At 44.3% G+C, this 19,761-nt stretch overlaps 1 protein-coding gene across 2 annotated transcripts; it reads right to left on the bottom strand.

Annotated features, from left to right (window-relative positions):
• Positions 1 to 2,999: 2,999 nt before the first annotated feature.
• LOC136498461 (pentatricopeptide repeat-containing protein At3g14580, mitochondrial-like) lies at positions 3,000 to 19,189 on the bottom strand. 2 transcript variants are annotated; one of them, XM_066494388.1, is made up of 5 exons: positions 19,021 to 19,189; positions 5,978 to 6,016; positions 4,232 to 5,573; positions 3,918 to 4,020; positions 3,000 to 3,499 (listed from the first exon to the last, which is right to left on the bottom strand). In XM_066494388.1, the coding sequence occupies exon 3, from the start codon at positions 5,568 to 5,570 to the stop codon at positions 4,479 to 4,481; it is 1,092 nt and encodes a 363-aa protein (XP_066350485.1). In that variant the 5' UTR covers positions 5,571 to 5,573; positions 5,978 to 6,016; positions 19,021 to 19,189; the 3' UTR covers positions 3,000 to 3,499; positions 3,918 to 4,020; positions 4,232 to 4,478. The 2 variants fall into 2 exon arrangements, with proteins under 2 accessions (XP_066350485.1, XP_066350486.1); XM_066494389.1 differs by having other exon boundaries at positions 3,000 to 3,477.
• Positions 19,190 to 19,761: the final 572 nt, after the last annotated feature.

The raw sequence follows: 19,761 nt of genomic DNA, 5'->3' as shown, positions 1-19,761 counted from the left end.
GGAAGGAACTAAATTGGGCCTAAACTCGTGTTCGCCTGGAGTTGGGTGGCGGAACACGCAATTGAAATGAAGGGTTGTCGCCTTGTAGGACCATGGCAGATCCTGAGGTTTCGCCCTCGGGGGCGATAGCCGGTAAGGACGCGATGGTTCGTATTGGTTTGATGACGATCGACTGGGCCAACAGCTATTGGCGGGCTAGTCATGCTCAGCTGCAGAAAAGGCTGAGTGATACCTATGGGCGAAACAAAATGATGTGAAAGGAACCAAATAAACAAGAACATCTTTAGGGGTCGTTTGGTATGGCCCCAGGACAGCTCCTAGAGCTGTTTTGCTGCTCCGCCAACCAAACGCATAGAAAGGGAACGGCTCCGACGAAGAATCTCCGGTTTTTGCGCTCTCACATGCCAGTGCCGTCGGTTGAAGCCAGAAAATCGAGCTCCCACCGGCTCCCTCTGACAAAGCGCGGGCCCAGACTCTTTTGCCCTGGCGCGGGTGGTCGAGGCCGCGCGGACGCGAGGGAGAGACGAAGCGCGGACGCGACGCGAGGTGGAGTGGAGCGTGAGCACGAGCGTGAGAGGCGAGGCAGAGTGCCTATGCTCTGGCGAGGCCGCGCGCGTGGGCGCCGGTGAGGAGCGCGGACCGCGGGAGCTGCGAGCACGAGCGCAACGGGCGAGGCGGAGTGCATGCATGCGCGCCGGCGAGGAGGTCGAGTGCGTGCACGCCGACGGAGTTAGCGGCGATGGGAAACCAGAGGATAAGAAAGAAACAATGCGTTTCTGTGGTTGGGAGGAGGAGAGAGAAACAAGAGATAAGGAAGGAGGAAATAAAAAGAAGAAGAAGAAAAGGGATAGGAAAAGAAAATAAAGGAAAAGAAAAAAATAAGGGCAAGAATGAGATTTTACTCTTTCTAACTACCGAGAGGAGTTGTTTTGGAGAAAATTGCTATTATAGGACGCGAAACAATGGGCTTCGTTATTATAGGACTTCAATCGTCGACTTCGCTAAAACGACATTTGAAACGTGGCACTTTGTTTTACATGACATTTGGTTCTTTTAATCACTTTTCTCATTTCAAATACATGTATTTTGCCATGGGAGGACCATATTGCCCTTCAGTCATATTCACATAAGAGTGGGGCAGATGCGTGGGCTGCCTGGCTGCTGCCGCCGTGGCCTTCAATGCGGAGTTTGTCTTCTTCTTTCCAGCTCGAATCAAGGGAAAAAGGATTTCCAGTAGCTCTTCTACAGATCAGGCCAAGACGAGGGATGCAGCAACAGCTGATAGGAAGAGGAGCCCATTGAGAGGGAGAGCGACTCCTGAGCAATCGGAGAATCCACATGCCAAGGTCCAATTAATCTCTCGGATGATTTTGTAGTAGTCTGCGATGCAGCATTAGACACACTTGATAATGATGCACTTGGTGAAATGTTGGTTGATGAAACTGACGAGGAGAGTGTACTGTTATCCTTTTCAGTAAGATCCATGCCTTCTGATAGGGTCCTAGTGCCATCTGATGCAGCTGTTGTTATTGGTGACACCCTTCTTGATGAAATTGCCAAGGATGAAAGTTTGAGATCTTTACGAACACCGACCTTTCTGGACACATCATCTGCACCATTAGAAGAAGGTGACTTTTTTGTGATCCCCCTTGTGATGACATTGACGAAGAGACCAGCCGGTCAATTTTATCAGCAAGATCAATACTTCTTGATAAGGTATTTGCAGTGGAGGACATTGTAGTTCGCTTCGGTGAAACCCCATGAGACGGAACTGATGGAAGAGTAGACCTATTGATCTTATCAGTGAGATCCATGCTCTTGGACATTGTGCTTGCAGACACCTTGCCCCCCATCATAGCAGGCCAGCGATGATGATCAATAACCTTGGCATGTGGATTCTCCGATTGCTCAGGAGTAGCTCTCCCTCTCAATGGGCTCCTCTTCCTATCAGCCGGTGCTGCATCTCTCGTCTTGGCCTGATATGTAGAAGAGCTACTGGAAATCCTTTTCCCCTTTGATTCGGGCTGGAAAGAAGAAGACAGACTCCGCATTGAAGGCCACGGCGGCAGCAGCCAGCCCACGCACCTGCCTGCCCACTCAAGGGCAATACGGTCCTCCCATGGCAAAATACATGTATTTGAAATGAGAAAAGTGATTAAAAAGACCAAATGTCATGTAAAACAAAGTGCCAACGTTTCAAATGTCGTTTTAGCGAAGTCGACGATTGAAGTCCTATAATAGCGAAGCTCATTGTTTCGTATCCTATAATAGCAATTTTCTCGTTGTTTTGCCAAACGATCCGAAATAATGGCACGACGAACCATCTACGCGGGCCGAGGAGCCTCACCGTCGCGCCGCCGGCCAACTGTGCGGCCCGTGCTCCGTCGCGCGTCCCGCGTCCCGCGGCTCTGGCTCCGCCGTGACGCAGCCTGTCCACGGCTCCCTGCGCCGCCGCCCTCCTCAGACCTCCGGCGGCGTGTGGCACAGCAGAACGACCTGATCTTTTGGCTGCGGCTGCAGGCATGCAGTATTTCACTAGTACACAAAACAAAACATTTGGCCCATGTGAAATAAGCCTGTCCAAAGGCGAGAGAAATTTATCCACAACACTACGGAAGCAAGATTTTACGCGAAATACACTGTTAAAGTCGATTCTCTCTCCAACACATCGCTTTGATATACAGCACCCCGCATCGAATAAACTAATCATTTTCTAGCTGTGAGGATGGGTAAAAAGACAAACGGCCTGTTCGCTGGTTGGTTTCTGGGCTGGTTTGGGCTGGCTGGTTCTGGTTTATTGTGAGAGAAAAACACTATTGACTGACTGGTTTGGGCTGGCTGAAACCAACAAACGAACAGGCTAAAAATTTATCCTGAGGCGCTCGCTGTCATTCCCCTCCACCTCCCTACCTCCTGTCCACGCACATTTGCCATATCGTCGGCCGCCGCGAGCCGTGCTGCATGAGCTCCTGGCAACCGCCGCTGCCCGCGGTTCCAGAAAGGAATCCTATCACGACATTCTCAACAGGCCAATTCTACAGTTCTGGGAAATAAAATATGGAGAATTTATAGTGACATATTACTCTAACGATAATGTACTGTGCATACTGCACGCTTTTATTCTCTCCTAGTTGACAACGCGTACAACTAGTGTCCTAGGCAGGTGCACATGGTTGGCTAAGTACAATGCAAACAATAGTTGAAATTGTGTTTCCAGACCACCACAACTCCCTCATCACAACCATACACTAAATTGTTGTGCCCACTTCCCCGACAGTAATTTGTGAATGAACCATTTGCAGCAACATCATGCAGACGCGAACAAGAACCTTTTTTGCAAAACAACTGCAGTAATGCACAAACACAAAACACATGTCTGAGGCTTTAACCAGACTTTTCAGTCAAACAGTGGTACAACAGGTCGACAGCTTGGTCCCATGCAGCTGCTGCTTCCTTGCTCACCAGATTCTTTCCCTGCTGTGAATAGATCGTATCAAAACTGCAAAAAGTAAATCGCTGAGAGTAATAATAGTTTAAAAATCTTCATCTAGGCCATGTTCGCTTGTCTTATAATCTGTACTTTTCAGCTTGTTTTTTCAGCCGAAATAGTGTTTTTCTCTCTCACAACAAATCAGCCGGAACAGTATTTCGGCTTTTTTTTCAGCGAAGCGAACGGGGCCTAGTGGGCTTACAAGACCCTCTTGTACGTGCAGATCCATAACCAGATAATTCTCCATGGACAGTTGTCATACAAGGCTAACAACATGTGGATTTCATGACTATCAGGCAACCTAGTGAGCAGAATATATTAGTCATGTGGCTAGTTAAGGAGACGAACAGAAAACAGAAGAGCTAAGAAGCCAACTATTTAGGATGCTCTGTTTCTCTTCAAGGATGTAAAAGGCCAAAAGTACTACCTCATGGCATGCATCTTCGTATTGTTAGCCTGGAAACTGGAATTTACAATAGTAGGAACGCCCAGAGAAGATTAGTTATTCAACTGCCAAAGTATAAAATCACCTGCAAACGCACAGATGTAGATTCAGATTGATATTTCACGTTTTAACCTTAATATTTGAAAGGTTTCGCTTGTCTGAATTCTGGAGGAATCTGGATGGTTTGGAGGAATGCTGGAGGAATTTGTGAGAGAAAAACACTGTTTCGGATGAAAAAATAAGCGGATCAAGCCGGGTTTAAGGGCACGCGAACGGGGCCATTTGAAGCTACTAACCTACAAAACTGAATGGATTTTTTTGTCAGCCTGACATCCATGGAAACTAACACCGAACTATAATCATGTACAGGCAGCATTCATATGGCCGCAGTATGCAAGACTACAAGCACAAATTCAAGCTGGCATTGGTCCACTTGCTCCTCAAACAAAATTTGTCAACCTTCATTCAGGAATCTGGTAAAATTTGAAGTTTCCATACATGTGTCTTGTTAGGTCAAGGAAATTACCGATGTGGAAACCAAAATTAGAACATGGCTGTGAGAAGTTTTGTCCAAGTGCCCATCCGAGGAACAAAACCTTGGCCCACCATTTGCTTCAAGACAAGATGTGCATCATCCACGCAATAATCACTACAGAGGCCATCAATCAGTAGCTTGTATGATTGGAAGCTAGGCCTCACACCTTCTGTACTCATAGTGTTAACAAGGCTTTTGGCTTCAAAAAACTTTCCTAAACTGATGAGACCATCGAGAAGTACCTGATAAGTCCCTGAATTAGGACAGCACCCTTCAGAAGTCATTGATTTGAAGAGATCGAATGCCTCAGACACTCTTTCCTGCCTGCAGAGACCAGAGATCAAAATATTGTACACAACTGTATCTGCAGCAATATCCTGCTTCCGCATTCTCTCAAACAGCTCAAATGCTTTATCAACCTGACTACGCTGACAAAGGAAATGCATAAAGGTCGAGTAGGTCGCCACATTAGGCTGACACCCTTGCTTCGGCATCTCATGCAGCAAGGAGATAGCCTCATCAAATTTACCGCATTGGCACAAACCCTTGACAAGAATATTGAAGGAGCAGGTATCCAATGTCACCCCAAGCCTGGGCGCGCTAGAGTAGACCTCATGAATGACCTCGTACTGCCGCTTGCATACAAGCATATGAAGAACATAATTGAATGTCTTGGTAGAAGGCCAACAATTATACCCAGGCATTGCAAAGAGCGTGTCGATGGCTTTCTGAGGATGTTCTGCCACGTTGCCGTACATCTTGATCAGCCTGTAGAAGAACTCGTCTGAAAACCTGAACTTTTCAGTTCTTGCCTTGGACAGCAACTCCTCCACGTCACTGAACCTCCTGGCGCAGGCCAGCCTATCAATCATCAAGCTGTAGAGCGCCTCGCTGGGCTTGTAGTCTCTCCGGCTGCATGCCTTCTTGAATACATTGTTTATCAGGCTAGAGTCCCTGATGTTCACAAATATCTTGAGCACCTCGTTTGGTGCGAGCCAGTCCTTGTGGTCCAATCTGCCCATCCAGTAGCCGTCATCGCACACTGTAGAGCGAAGTTTCAGGAAAGGAGGTACCGGGCGACGCGCTAAGGCTCTCGACATGATCTGTGGTCAAGGAGGTAGGGACTGGGTGAGGACTGTGCATTGGCGAACCCTAAACCCATGGTATGCCTAGACAAAAATCTAATGTGCAATACGGTAATAATCCAATATACATATTTCGGCAAATGGTTCAGTATAAGAAAAAAACCAAAACACGATAATATTTTTAAGAGGTCTCATAGTACTTTTAAACTAAAAAAAGATAAGCATAACAGGCTTTGATTTGATTTTAGGCTAACATAAGCAAATCTGTAACCAATGTCCATTAAAACAATGAATGTATGTATCCCTACCCCAGTACCCCCACGCAATTGTCAACGTTCACGCCAATTTCAAGCTAAGCTAAACCTGCTAATCAAATGTAAAGATTCTACACTTGAATTCACAAATACCCACTCAACACTCACCAGAGATGCAGATGCAGAGCACGAAGCGTTGACCGTCGGTGTAACACCCTAGGTGTTTGGCTTCCACTAATTGCATGTCATTTCATAAACATGTGCATTAGCTATGTCATCATGTCATTATCTTTGAAACATACATATGCAACATTTTAAATTGTATGTGTTTCATACTTGATTGCTTAGAGTGGTAGTAGTGCAACATGTGAATGTAACATGAAACTCTCATACATGGAAACATGGCAATATGGTAAGTAATGTGGCAATTATAAAATTGACAACAAGGTATTGAAACATATGAAACATTTCATTACAACATATGATTGAATTGTTTGTTTTAGTTGTTTTATTCCATGTGATCATTAGAAGTGGTATGACAAGTTTGTAAAGTGGTTGATCATGGTCTAATGCACCTTAACTACACTTAGAGTAATTGTTTGGACATTGTTCATGTAGATCAAAATGACCAAAATGCCCTCAAGTGCAAGTTTGACTTGAATTGACCCTTGGAGTGTCATTGTTTGACTGTTTAAAAAGTCCAACTTAGAAACCTTGCATGGCTGTGCACTCTTTACAAAAGTTGTAGATAATTTATCAAGGAACAAAAGTTGTTTTATGGTCAACTCATGAAAATGTCTAGAACGTGGTCAAACATGGCCCACAAGTCAGAATTTCATGCTAATCAACACTGAAAAATCTTGCTAAGTCATTGATGACATTTCAGTGTGATCGAGCCATCTTTGGCTTGTTGTAACTTCTGATCCATGGCAAATTAGGTGATGGTTCTTGAAAGTAAATTGCAGATGGATGTTTGGTCTACATTTGTCATGAACACTGTTTTTGCAAACAAGCAACGGATTAGCCAGTTTACCGCGAGGAAGTCACGCTGTCAGGCTGCTCACCCCGACTGAATGGAAGCTACAGTGGTCGCGTTTTTCAGAAAACGCCGGACGCGTGTGCGCCGCGCGTCGCCGGCTTGCTGTCGCGCTAGCCACGCGCCGTGCGCCTCCTGGCGTCGCAGCCGTGCCTTGAAGCCACTCGCGCCTGCCCGAACGCACTCGCCTCCCCATTTCGCTTTTCCTCTCCTCCCACAGCACGCAGCGACGGGCGAGCTCTGCCGTCCGCCATTGCCGACCAAGCATCGCCGCTGCCGTACGAGCAAACCACCGCGAAAACGCGTTGCCCCGTCCGCCTGCAGCCTCGCCGTGACCTCCTCCACCTCCTCCACCTTTCAGCCGGATCGTTTGAGCCTCGGTAAGAGCGCATTGCCGTTTTCCCCCACCGCGGCCATGGCGGGAGCTCGCTGGAGTTGGCGCTCCACGCGGCCAGCTGCCCTCGCGCCGCTCCCATTCCTTCCTCGGCCACGCGTTAGGTCATAGGAACACCACTGAAGCTTGTAGGGTCACCGATAGGGGCTTTGTCGTCATCGGTTCACCGGAGCCGGCCGTGCCGTGACCGTGCGCCGCCGTGTCAGTCGCTGACCCCTCTAGCCACCACCATAGCACCGATTAAGGTCACCAATAGATGCGCATGTTCGTGGCGAACGTCGTAGAGTAGATGGTTTCGCCGGAGAAGCCACCGGCGTTGAGTTCCGCCGTCGCCGAGGCCGCCTCCCCTGTTTCCCTCGCTGACGCGCGGGCCCTTCTTGTCAGCCGTCGCGGCTGAGGCGGGAGCCCAGCGTGGGCCGCGTCGCGTTGGGCCACGCCAGCGCGTGAGTCGCGGGCCGCCGGTTCTTGGGCTGGCCCGTGTAGGGCTGAGTGTTGTTTCCTATTTTATTTCGTTTATTTATTTCACAGATTTATGTATATCTTGAAAAATATGTAGCTCCTAGTATATAGATCCAAATGCTATGGTTCTAATTTTGTTAAGTTCCTGGTCATGTCTAGTATTTAATAAAAATATTATATGAGCACTTGTTTTAGAAAAATTGGATGAATTAAATAGAAGTTTAAAATGTGTTTTTAGAAGCATGCAAACTTGTTTGAATTTTATCTTGAGTTTCTGTGGTCCAAAAATTATGAAATTTTGTGGGTCCTCTATTTTGGTTTAGTAGAGTCTCTGGTTAAAATTTCAGAGCTAGTGCATGTGTAGTTTTTAAGTTATAGAATTTCCTTTTATTAATAGGTGGATCTTGTGTGAATTTTCATAATTTTTCTATAGATCCAGTGAAGGTGAAATTTGATGGGTGCTATTATTATGATAGAAGGATGCTAGGAAAAATGGGAAATCTATTGCTTGACACTTTTCATTAGAATTTCTTAATTATGCCATTTTAAGCCAGTATGCCTTATCATTTTTGTGTAGACTGTTATACTTACTTAATGGCTTTGAAATTTTTATGGTAGTCTATGTGAAGCATGAGATAGGTACTGTAATTTTTGTAGATTTTTCTGAATAGTTTTACTATATATTGCTTTAATCACCTAATTAACTAGGTAAATTAGAAAAGGATATTAAATAATTTATTTAGAAGTTAGCACTATACTTTCTGATGTTTCTTAAGTATGAAAAACAAGTTGGTAAACTTGGTTTGGTCAAATTAGACTTTTGCACCATCATTAAATAATTAAGTTAGCAACCCTGTCATTGCGGGACAGATTCTAGGTCTACTGGAATTGGATTCGGTCAACTTCAGAATCATGCTTTGATGTTTACAAATGAATTGTAGAGAATTTCATAAGCTTTCCAGAATGTCCTCTTGCGAGTCAATTGGAGTTATAGAACTCTGGTTATGATAGAATTAAGTTACTACTTGTTGCATATGAAGCTTTAACTGTTATTTTAAGTATGTCTTTACTATCCTAAGTTTATGGTACTGTTCCTAGGTGTTAGGCCTTTAACTGAAGATAAGCATCTTTATCTTAGGTTATGCAAGCTAGGTAAGTTGCTCTTGTTATTTAAGTTAAGTTGGATACAAGCTTAAAGTGATTTGAATAGAGCTAATTACTCGGTAAACGAGTGTCCAGTGATGCTTTCGTAAACACTCACTGTGATTCAATCATCATGCATCATATCATTCTTATGCATTCATGATATTTATATTGTGCATCGGCATGCAATAGGTGTACCGGAAGGAGTAACCCTGCTGGAATTCGAGGAGCCGAGCGAGCAGCAGCAGCCGACACCGGAGATTCAGGAGGAGCAGCCTTCAGGAGAAGTGCCAGACGAGGTCGCCGTTGAGTGCCCTGACCACCGTCCTTGCAACTTTGTGAAAGGCAAGCCCCGGAGCATATTAAGCCTCCTATTTTCCGAACTGCAGTTACAGTATTATTATTATATATATTGTTGCATTAAGTTTAGGTGTTGGATGCAAACACTTGCTGCATTGGTTACCCATTCCTTGTCCAGATATTGTTACCCTGAATCCTATATAGCTCAGGCTCGAGTAGTGCTTAGCCCTGCTTAAACTCGGTAGAAGTCGGGTGATTTCCTGTCACCTGCGAGATATAGGATGATACATGTGGCACGGTTGGCTATATTTGCTATCGTGGAAAAGAACCAGTCTTAATTTGAAATGAAGACCGGATGGAGGCTTGCCGGTTTGCAGTGACTCCGTCTGTGTCGATTAAGGACTGAATCTTGGAGCCTTTCCTGTTCATGTTGAACGCATGCCTCTCTCTTAGTTGGCCGGCCTGAAGACCGACCGCGAAGCCGAGTAGCTCAACTCAGGCCGGGAGTTGATAAGTATAAAGTACGCCTCGGAAGGGAGCCGTAGGCGTGAGTCCAAGGGCAGGTGATTTAAAAGTCCTGGTCGTCCTGGCAGAAGGGTAATCCCTAAGAGCGCTGGCGCTGATCGAACCCGCGAATTTGGTTCCTGAGTTGTACCAAAGGTAACCCACGGCTACTCTTGCAAAGTATGCCAGGGTGAGGGTTAGGAATACCCCCTCAGCTGAGTTGTAATTCGATTCGAATCGCCGTCTCTCCCGGTTAGTGAGAACTTGACGGGCTTATCTCCAATGTAGATACACTTAATAACATAATGGTTCGGAAATGATGATATGATGAGGACAGCCTTATTACACCTGCTATGGTTAATATTGTTTGCTCCTAATAAGTGAGTGCTCTAGTACAGGTGCTAACCTAGTGGACAGGTAAATAATGATAAGCTTGATGCTAAGTTTAAATTGGTTACTGTCATAAGCTCTTTTATGCAACTGTATCAAGCTAGCCCACCTGAAAGGCCTTGCATGATCCTTGGTGTCTTTTATTTCTGATTTTCGTCGGGTAAGTCTAGCTGAGTACCTTCTCATACTCAGGGTTTATTTCCCACCTGTTGCAGATGACCAGTTCTACTTTGGTTGCTACAAGTACTGCCTTCTCCCTGCTGGGGATGAAGACTAGACCGTTGGGCGCGGTTTCTACTAGTTCTCATACCTGATGATGCTTTTGTGGGACATGACTCTGATCTTGGCAATGTATTTGAAAACTATGATGTTTTGTACTAAACTATGTTGCTTCCGCGCACTCAAACTTGGTTTGTAATATTTATTTGAACTCTGATGGATGTAATCCGAATGCTACTTGTGAAATGTTGTAACGGATGATGTGTTGTGTTGAATCATTACGATCTTGGTTTGTATGTCGAGAGTTGGTTGAAATCCTTCGTGATTTCTGGACTACCGGGATTATGGGAGCTTAAGTACAGGAATTTGATCGCTTCGGTGATTGTTTTTGTACTTATGTTCTTATGATTTGGTCGGTTCCTCGGGTAAGTCTAGCTGAGTACCTTTTCGTACTCAGGGTTTATTTCCCACCTATTGCAGATGACCAGTTCTACTTTGGTTGCTGCAAGTACTGCCTTCTCCCTGCTGGGGATGAAGACTAGACCGTTGGGCGTGGTTTCTACTAGTTCTCGTACCTGATGATGCTTTTGTGGGACATGACTCTGATCTTGGCAATGTATTTGAAAACTATGATGTTTTGTACTAAACTATGTTGCTTCCGCGCACTCAAACTTGGTTTGTAATATTTATTTGAACTCTGATGGATGTAATCCGAATGCTACTTGTGAAATGTTATAACAGATGATGTGTTGTGTTGAATCATTACGATCTTGGTTTGTATGTCGAGAGTTGGTTGAAATCCTTCGTGATTTCCGGACTACCGGGATTATGGGAGCTTAAGTACAGGAATTTGATCGCTTCGGTGATTGTTTTTATACTTACGTTCTTATGATTTGGTCGGTTCTGTTACAGCTGGGAATAATATCATGACTAACCAAGTAGTTAAAGATGTAAAGATAGAGATCGGGGATCGAGGGTTCCTTGTGGATTTTGTAGTTCTACTAGGGGTAGGAATCGATGTAATCCTAGGAATGAAGTGGATGAGCGGGAATGGAGTGTTGATCGATACATCAACACGTGTGGTTATGTTGAGGGATCCTGTGGATAAGAAAGGTTTTCTAGTGCAGTTACCTCGTGATATTGCTATCCACAGTACAGCCAACGCTACCTTAACCAAAGCCATTAAGGATCTACCGGTTGTCTGTGAGTTTCCAGATGTCTTTCCTGATGACTTGCCTGGATTACCTCCGGACCGTGATGTAGAATTCAAGATAGAGCTCATTCCGGGTACAGCTCCTATTTCTCGAAGGCCCTATAGAATGCCGCCCAATGAGTTGGCTGAGCTGAAGAGTCAGTTGAATGAGCTATTGAAGAAAGGGTTGATTCGACCTAGTTCTTCTCCTTGGGGTTGTCCAGCTATATTTGTGAAGAAGAAGGACGAGTCTCTACGCATGTGCGTGGATTATCGCCCCCTTAATGCTGTTACTATCAAGAACAAATACCCTCTTCCTCGCATCGATATTCTGTTTGATCAACTTTCTAAAGCTAAGGTATTCTCCAAGATCGATTTGCGGTCTGGCTACCATCAGATCAAAATTCGTCCTGAAGATATACCTAAGACAGCTTTCTCTACTCGTTATGGCTTGTTCGAATACCTCGTCATGTTATTTGGGTTGACAAATGCTCCGGCACACTTTATGTACCTGATGAATTCTGTATTCATGCCGGAGTTGGACAAATTTGTCGTCGTGTTCATTGATGATATCCTGGTATATTCTCAGAATGAAGAGGAGCATGTTGACCATCTGAGAATTGTTTTAACTCGGTTACGTGACAACCAGCTTTATGCTAAGTTCAGCAAGTGCGAGTTCTGGTTGAACAAGATACCTTTTCTTGGTCATGTATTATCTAGTGATGGAATTTTGGTTGACCCTACTAAGGTGCAAGAAGTTCTTGAGTGGAAGGCACCTACTACGGTCATAGAAGTCCAAAGTTTTCTGGGTCTGGCTGGCTATTATCGTCACTTTATCCTGGATTTCTCAAAGGTCGCCAAGCCCATGACTCGGCTACTGCAAAAGGATGAAAAGTTTGTGTGGACTCCGAAGTGTGAAGAGGCTTTCCACACTTTGCGGACCTTACTAACCTCTGCTCCTGTATTGGCACAACCCGACATCGAGAAGCCTTTCGATGTCTACTGTGACGCATGTGGCACCGGTTTGGGGTGTGTTCTTATGCAGGAGGGTCGAGTAATTGCTTATGCTTCGCGCCAGCTCCGAAAGCATGAAGTCAACTATCCTACTCATGACTTAGAGCTAGCCGCAGTTGTTCATGCCCTGAAGATCTGGAGACATTACTTGCTGGGTAATGTATGCAACATCTATACTGACCATAAAAGCCTCAAGTACATTTTTACTCAACCCGAGTTGAATATGCGTCAACGACGATGGTTAGAATTGATCAAAGACTACAACCTTCAACTGCACTACCACCCTGGTAAGGCAAATGTGGTTGCTGATGCCTTAAGCAGAAAGGCCCATTACAATTCCTTAGTTAGTGAAGACTTTCATCTGGCACACCTCCTTCATCCTGTAGTACTCCACAATATCACTGTGGATTGCTCTCTTAGAAGTCGAATTATCGAGCTCCAGAAGACGGATGTGGGTGTATTTCACATCAAGCGGAAAATGAAAGAGAAAGAGACCAAGCACTTTAAAGTCGATGACAAGGGAATTCTCTGGTTTAATGATAGACTGGTGGTACCCAAAGATAAAGAACTTAGAAATCAAATTATGGATGAAGCCCATTCTTCAAAATTGTCCATCCATCCTGGTAGCAGTAAAATGTATCAAGATCTCAAGCTGTATTATTGGTGGACCAAGATGAAGAAAGAAATCGCAGCTTATGTGGCAAGGTGTGATAACTGTTGCAGAGTCAAGGCTATTCACATAAGGCCCGGACTATTACAGCCACTATCTATTCCTGGCTGGAAGTGGGAAGAAATTAGCATGGATTTTATTGTTGGATTACCCACTACCAAAAAGGGTTGTGATTCCATCTGGGTTATCGTAGATCGTCTAACTAAATCTGCTCACTTTATTCCGGTCAAGTCTACCTATCATCCTCACAATTATGCTGAGATTTATTTTCAACAAGTGGTACGTCTCCATGGTGTACCCAAATCCATTGTTTCTGATAGAGGACCTCAATTCACGTCTCGTTTTTGGGAGTGCTTACATCAGAATCTTGGCACTCATCTAATCCGCAGTTCTACCTATCATCCGCAAACATCAGGACAGACTGAGCGTGTTAATCAAATTCTTGAAGACATGCTTAGAGCTTGTCTTATCTCTTGCAAAGGCTCTTGGGAAGACTGGTTACCTCTCGCTGAATTCTCTTATAACAACAGTTATCAAGAGAGTATCAAAATGGCTCCTTTTGAAGCTCTTTATGGCCGCAAGTGTAGAACTCCTTTGAACTGGGTGGAACCCGGAGAAAGAAGATTCTATGGTATTGATTTTGTAAAAGAAGCCGAAGAGCAAGTCCGAACTATACAGAAGAATATGACTGCCGCTCAGGCTAGACAAAAGAGCTATGCTGACAAGAGAAGAAAACCTATTGAGTTTGAAGTAGGTGACCATGTTTATCTGAAGGTATCCCCTATGAAAGGAGTCAAGCGTTTTGGAATTAAAAGGAAGCTTGAGCCTCGATATGTTGGACCCTACCGCATTATCGAGAAAAGTGGAAGAGTAGCCTATAAACTCGATCTACCCCGTGAGATGGGAGCTATATTTCCGGTATTCCATGTGTCCCAGCTGAAGAAGTGTCTTCGTATTCTCGAGGAAAGAATAGCAACAAGGAAAGTCAACTTGAAATCTGATCTTTCTTATGAGGAAAAGCCCGTGCAAGTTCTGGATACTCAAGAAAGAGTGACTCGTACACGAGTGGTTAAGTTATACAAGGTAGTTTGGAGTAATCATAGTGAACGGGATGCAACCTGGGAGCGGGAAGATTATTTAAAAGAAAACTATCCAGCTTTCTATATTAAATGGTACGCTTTCCAAATCTCGGGACGAGATTTTTCTAAGGGGGGAGGGCTGTAACACCCTAGGTGTTTGGCTTCCACTAATTGCATGTCATTTCATAAACATGTGCATTAGCTATGTCATCATGTCATTATCTTTGAAACATACATATGCAACATTTTAAATTGTATGTGTTTCATACTTGATTGCTTAGAGTGGTAGTAGTGCAACATGTGAATGTAACATGAAACTCTCATACATGGAAACATGGCAATATGGTAAGTAATGTGGCAATTATAAAATTGACAACAAGGTATTGAAACATATGAAACATTTCATTACAACATATGATTGAATTGTTTGTTTTAGTTGTTTTATTCCATGTGATCATTAGAAGTGGTATGACAAGTTTGTAAAGTGGTTGATCATGGTCTAATGCACCTTAACTACACTTAGAGTAATTGTTTGGACATTGTTCATGTAGATCAAAATGACCAAAATGCCCTCAAGTGCAAGTTTGACTTGAATTGACCCTTGGAGTGTCATTGTTTGACTGTTTAAAAAGTCCAACTTAGAAACCTTGCATGGCTATGCACTCTTTACAAAAGTTGTAGATAATTTATCAAGGAACAAAAGTTGTTTTATGGTCAACTCATGAAAATGTCTAGAACGTGGTCAAACATGGCCCACAAGTTAGAATTTCATGCTAATCAACACTGAAAAATCTTGCTAAGTCATTGATGACATTTCAGTGTGATCGAGCCATCTTTGGCTTGTTGTAACTTCTGATCCATGGCAAATTAGGTGATGGTTCTTGAAAGTAAATTGCAGATGGATGTTTGGTCTACATTTGTCATGAACACTGTTTTTGCAAACAAGCAACGGATTAGCCAGTTTACCGCGAGGAAGTCACGCTGTCAGGCTGCTCACCCCGACTGAATGGAAGCTACAGTGGTCGCGTTTTTCAGAAAACGTCGGACGCGCGTGCGCCGCGCGTCGCCAGCTTGCTGTCGCGCTAGCCACGCGCCGTGCGCCTCCTGGCGTCGTAGCCGTGCCTTGAAGCCACTCGCGCCTGCCCGAACGCACTCGCCTCCCCATTTCGCTTTTCCTCTCCTCCCACAGCACGCAGCGACGGGCGAGCTCTGCCATCCGCCATTGCCGACCAAGCATCGCCGCTGCCGTACGAGCAAACCACCGTGAAAACGCGTTGCCCCGTCCGCCTGCAGCCTCGCCGTGACCTCCTCCACCTCCTCCACCTTTCAGCCGGATCGTTTGAGCCTCGGTAAGAGCGCATTGCCGTTTTCCCCCACCGCGGCCATGGCGGGAGCTCGCCGGAGTTGGCGCTCCACGCGGCCAGCTGCCCTCGCGCCGCTCCCATTCCTTCCTCGGCCACGCGCTAGGTCATAGGAACACCACTGAAGCTTGTAGGGTCACCGATAGGGGCTTTGTCGTCGTCGGTTCACCGGAGCCGGCCGTGCCGTGACCGTGCGCCGCCGTGTCAGTCGCCGACCCCTCTAGCCACCACCATAGCACCGATTGAGGTCACCAATAGATGCGCATGTTCGTGGCGAACGTCGTAGAGTAGATGGTTTCGCCGGAGAAGCCACCGGCGTTGAGTTCCGCCGTCGCCGAGGCCGCCTCCCCTGTTTCCCTCGCTGACGCGCGGGCCCTTCTTGTCAGCCGTCGCGGCTGAGGCGGGAGCCCAGCGTGGGCCGCGTCGCGTTGGGCCACGCCAGCGCGTGAGTCGTGGGCCGCCGGTTCTTGGGCTGGCCCGTGTAGGGCTGAGTGTTGTTTCCTATTTTATTTCGTTTATTTATTTCACAGATTTATGTATATCTTGAAAAATATGTAGCTCCTAGTATATAGATCCAAATGCTATGGTTCTAATTTTGTTAAGTTCCTGGTCATGTCTAGTATTTAATAAAAATATTATATGAGCACATGTTTTAGAAAAATTGGATGAATTAAATAGAAGTTTAAAATGTGTTTTTAGAAGCATGCAAACTTGTTTGAATTTTATCTTGAGTTTCTGTGGTCCAAAAATTATGAAATTTTGTGGGTCCTCTATTTTGGTTTAGTAGAGTCTCTGGTTAAAATTTCAGAGCTAGTGCATGTGTAGTTTTTAAGTTATAGAATTTCCTTTTATTAATAGGTGGATCTTGTGTGAATTTTCATAATTTTTCTATAGATCCAGTGAAGGTGAAATTTGATGGGTGCTATTATTATGATAGAAGGATGCTAGGAAAAATGGGAAATCTGTTGCTTGACACTTTTCATTAGAATTTCTTAATTATGCCATTTTAAGCCAGTATGCCTTATCATTTTTGTGTAGACTGTTATGCTTACTTAATGGCTTTGAAATTTTTATGGTAGTCTATGTGAAGCATGAGATAGGTACTGTAATTTTTGTAGATTTTTCTGAATAGTTTTACTATATATTGCTTTAATCACCTAATTAACTAGGATAAATTAGAAAAGGATATTAAATAATTTATTTAGAAGTTAGCACTATACTTTCTGATGTTTCTTAAGTATGAAAAACAAGTTGGTAAACTTGGTTTGGTCAAATTAGACTTTTGCACCATCATTAAATAATTAAGTTAGCAACCCTGTCATTGCGGGACAGATTCTAGGTCTACTGGAATTGGATTCGATCAACTTCAGAATCATGCTTTGATGTTTACAAATGAATTGTAGAGAATTTCATAAGCTTTCCAGAATGTCCTCTTGTGAGTCAATTGGAGTTATAGAACTCTGGTTATGATAGAATTAAGTTACTACTTGTTGCATATGAAGCTTTAACTGTTATTTTAAGTATGTCTTTACTATCCTAAGTTCATGGTACTGTTCCTAGGTGTTAGGCCTTTAACTGAAGATGAGCATCTTTATCTTAGGTTATGCAAGCTAGGTAAGTTGCTCTTGTTATTTAAGTTAAGTTGGATACAAGCTTAAAGTGATTTGAATAGAGCTAATTACTCGGTAAACGAGTGTCCAGTGATGTTTTCGTAAACACTCACTGTGATTCATTCATCATGCATCATAGTCATTCTTATGCATTCATGATATTTATATTGTGCATCGGCATGCAATAGGTGTACCGGAAGGAGTAACCCTGCTGGAATTCGAGGAGCCGAGCGAGCAGCAGCAGCCGACACCGGAGATTCAGGAGGAGCAGCCTTCAGGAGAAGTGCCAGACGAGGTCGCCGTTGAGTGCCCTGACCACCGTCCTTGCAACTTTGTGAAAGGCAAGCCCCGGAGCATATTAAGCCTCCTATTTTCCGAACTGCAGTTACAGTATTATTATTATATATATTGTTGCATTAAGTTTAGGTGTTGGATGCAAACACTTGCTGCATTGGTTACCCATTCCTTGTCCAGATATTGTTACCCTAAATCCTATATAGCTCAGGCTCGAGTAGTGCTTAGCCCTGCTTAAACTCGGTAGAAGTCGGGTGATTTCCTGTCACCTGCGAGATATAGGATGATACATGTGGCACGGTTGGCTATATTTGCTATCGTGGAAAAGAACCAGTCTTAATTTGAAATGAAGACCGGACGGAGGCTTGCCGGTTTGCAGTGACTCCGTCTGTGTTGATTAAGGACTGAATCTTGGAGCCTTTCCTGTTCATGTTGAACGCATGCCTCTCTCTTAGTTGGCCGGCCTGAAGACCGACCGCGAAGCCGAGTAGCTCAACTCAGGCCGGGAGTCGATAAGTATAAAGTACGCCTCGAAGGGAGCCGTAGGCGTGAGTCCAAGGGCAGGTGATTTAAAAGTCCTGGTCGTCCTGGCAGAAGGGTAATCCCTGAGAGCGCTGGCGCTGATCGAACCCGCGAATTTGGTTCCTGAGTTGTACCAAAGGTAACCCACGGCTACTCTTGCAAAGTATGCCAGGGTGAGGGTTAGGAATACCCCCTCAGCTGAGTTGTAATTCGATTCGAATCGCCGTCTCTCTCGGTTAGTGAGAATTTGACGGGCTTATCTCCAATGTAGATACACTTAATAACATAATGGTTCGGAAATGATGATATGATGAGGACAGCCTTATTACACCTGCTATGGTTAATATTGTTTGCTCCTAATAAGTGAGTGCTCTAGTACAGGTGCTAACCTAGTGGACAGGTAAATAATGATAAGCTTGATGCTAAGTTTAAATTGGTTACTGTCATAAGCTCTTTTATGCAACTGTATCAAGCTAGCCCACCTGAAAGGCCTTGCATGATCCTTGGTGTCTTTTATTTCTGATTTTCGTCGGGTAAGTCTAGCTGAGTACCTTCTCGTACTCAGGGTTTATTTCCCACCTGTTGCAGATGACCAGTTCTACTTTGGTTGCTGCAAGTACTGCCTTCTCCCTGCTGGGGATGAAGACTAGACCGTTGGACGCGGTTTCTACTAGTTCTCGTACCTGATGATGCTTTTGTGGGACATGACTCTGATCTTGGCAATGTATTTGAAAACTATGATGTTTTATACTAAACTATGTTGCTTCCGCGCACTCAAACTTGGTTTATAATATTTATTTGAACTCTGATGGATGTAATCCGAATGCTACTTGTGAAATGTTGTAACGGATGATGTGTTGTGTTGAATCATTACGATCTTGGTTTGTATGTCGAGAGTTGGTTGAAATCCTTCGTGATTTCCGGACTACCGGGATTATGGGAGCTTAAGTACAGGAATTTGATCGCTTTGGTGATTGTTTTTGTACTTACGTTCTTATGATTTGGTCGGTTCTGTTACAGTCGGGGTCGGGCAGCGGACGCCCGGCGCTCAGACGAGCGGCTGGAGGAGCTCCACAACGGCGCGGCAGCGCTGGACGGCTAGCGTTAAAAGCGGAGGACAGGGACGGCCAACGGAGTCACAGAGCTAGAGGACGGGGAAGCGGGGGCAGCGCTGGCGCCTGGCGGCGCGGGGCTCGGACAAAGATGTGCTGGGCCTTCTAGTATAGTCGGGAAAAGCCTAAATAACGCCTTCGACTGAATACGGTGGCAAACTTTAAAATCAGATTCTCTATCTCTGAACTTTTCAAAACTGATCAAATAACCTCTCAAAACGGTTCTGAACGATGGTTCTGCTACAGTAACGATGGTTTTGTCTTATTTATTTATTTTATTTGTGCTGAAACTTTGAAAAATCATTGTAAATCACAGAGAAATCATAAAATAGAAAATTCAATTTTGTTGGACTCCACATGAGTAGAACTACACAGTGAACATATAATATGGTATGCTTTAATATAAAGTTTTTTCTATAACTTTAAATTTATGTTTTTCTGTAATTAATTGGAATAATTCATAGTTGCAGCTTTTATGGTCCAATTATGGTCAAATTTTTATGATGGTCTAATTATTGTATGTTTGAACTGTAGTAAAAATTTAATACTTATTGAATCATGTATAACTTAGTTATAGATAAAGCATCCAATGAGTCTGAAAATTTTCTAATAGTTCAAACATACAATAATTTGGGTGATGAAGTACCCTGAAT

Source organism: Miscanthus floridulus, chromosome 12 (genome assembly GCF_019320115.1).
Source record: "Miscanthus floridulus cultivar M001 chromosome 12, ASM1932011v1, whole genome shotgun sequence".
Lineage (NCBI taxonomy): Eukaryota > Viridiplantae > Streptophyta > Magnoliopsida > Poales > Poaceae > Miscanthus > Miscanthus floridulus.
Note: the sequence above shows the minus strand (reverse complement) of the source record. Positions and strands in the feature narration are given on the sequence as shown.

What these genes read in the sequence shown, in the direction of transcription:
- LOC136498461 (XM_066494388.1), bottom strand. Translation starts at nt 5,570, where the DNA reads ATGTCGAGAGCCTTAGCGCGTCGCCCGGTACCTCCTTTCCTGAAACTT.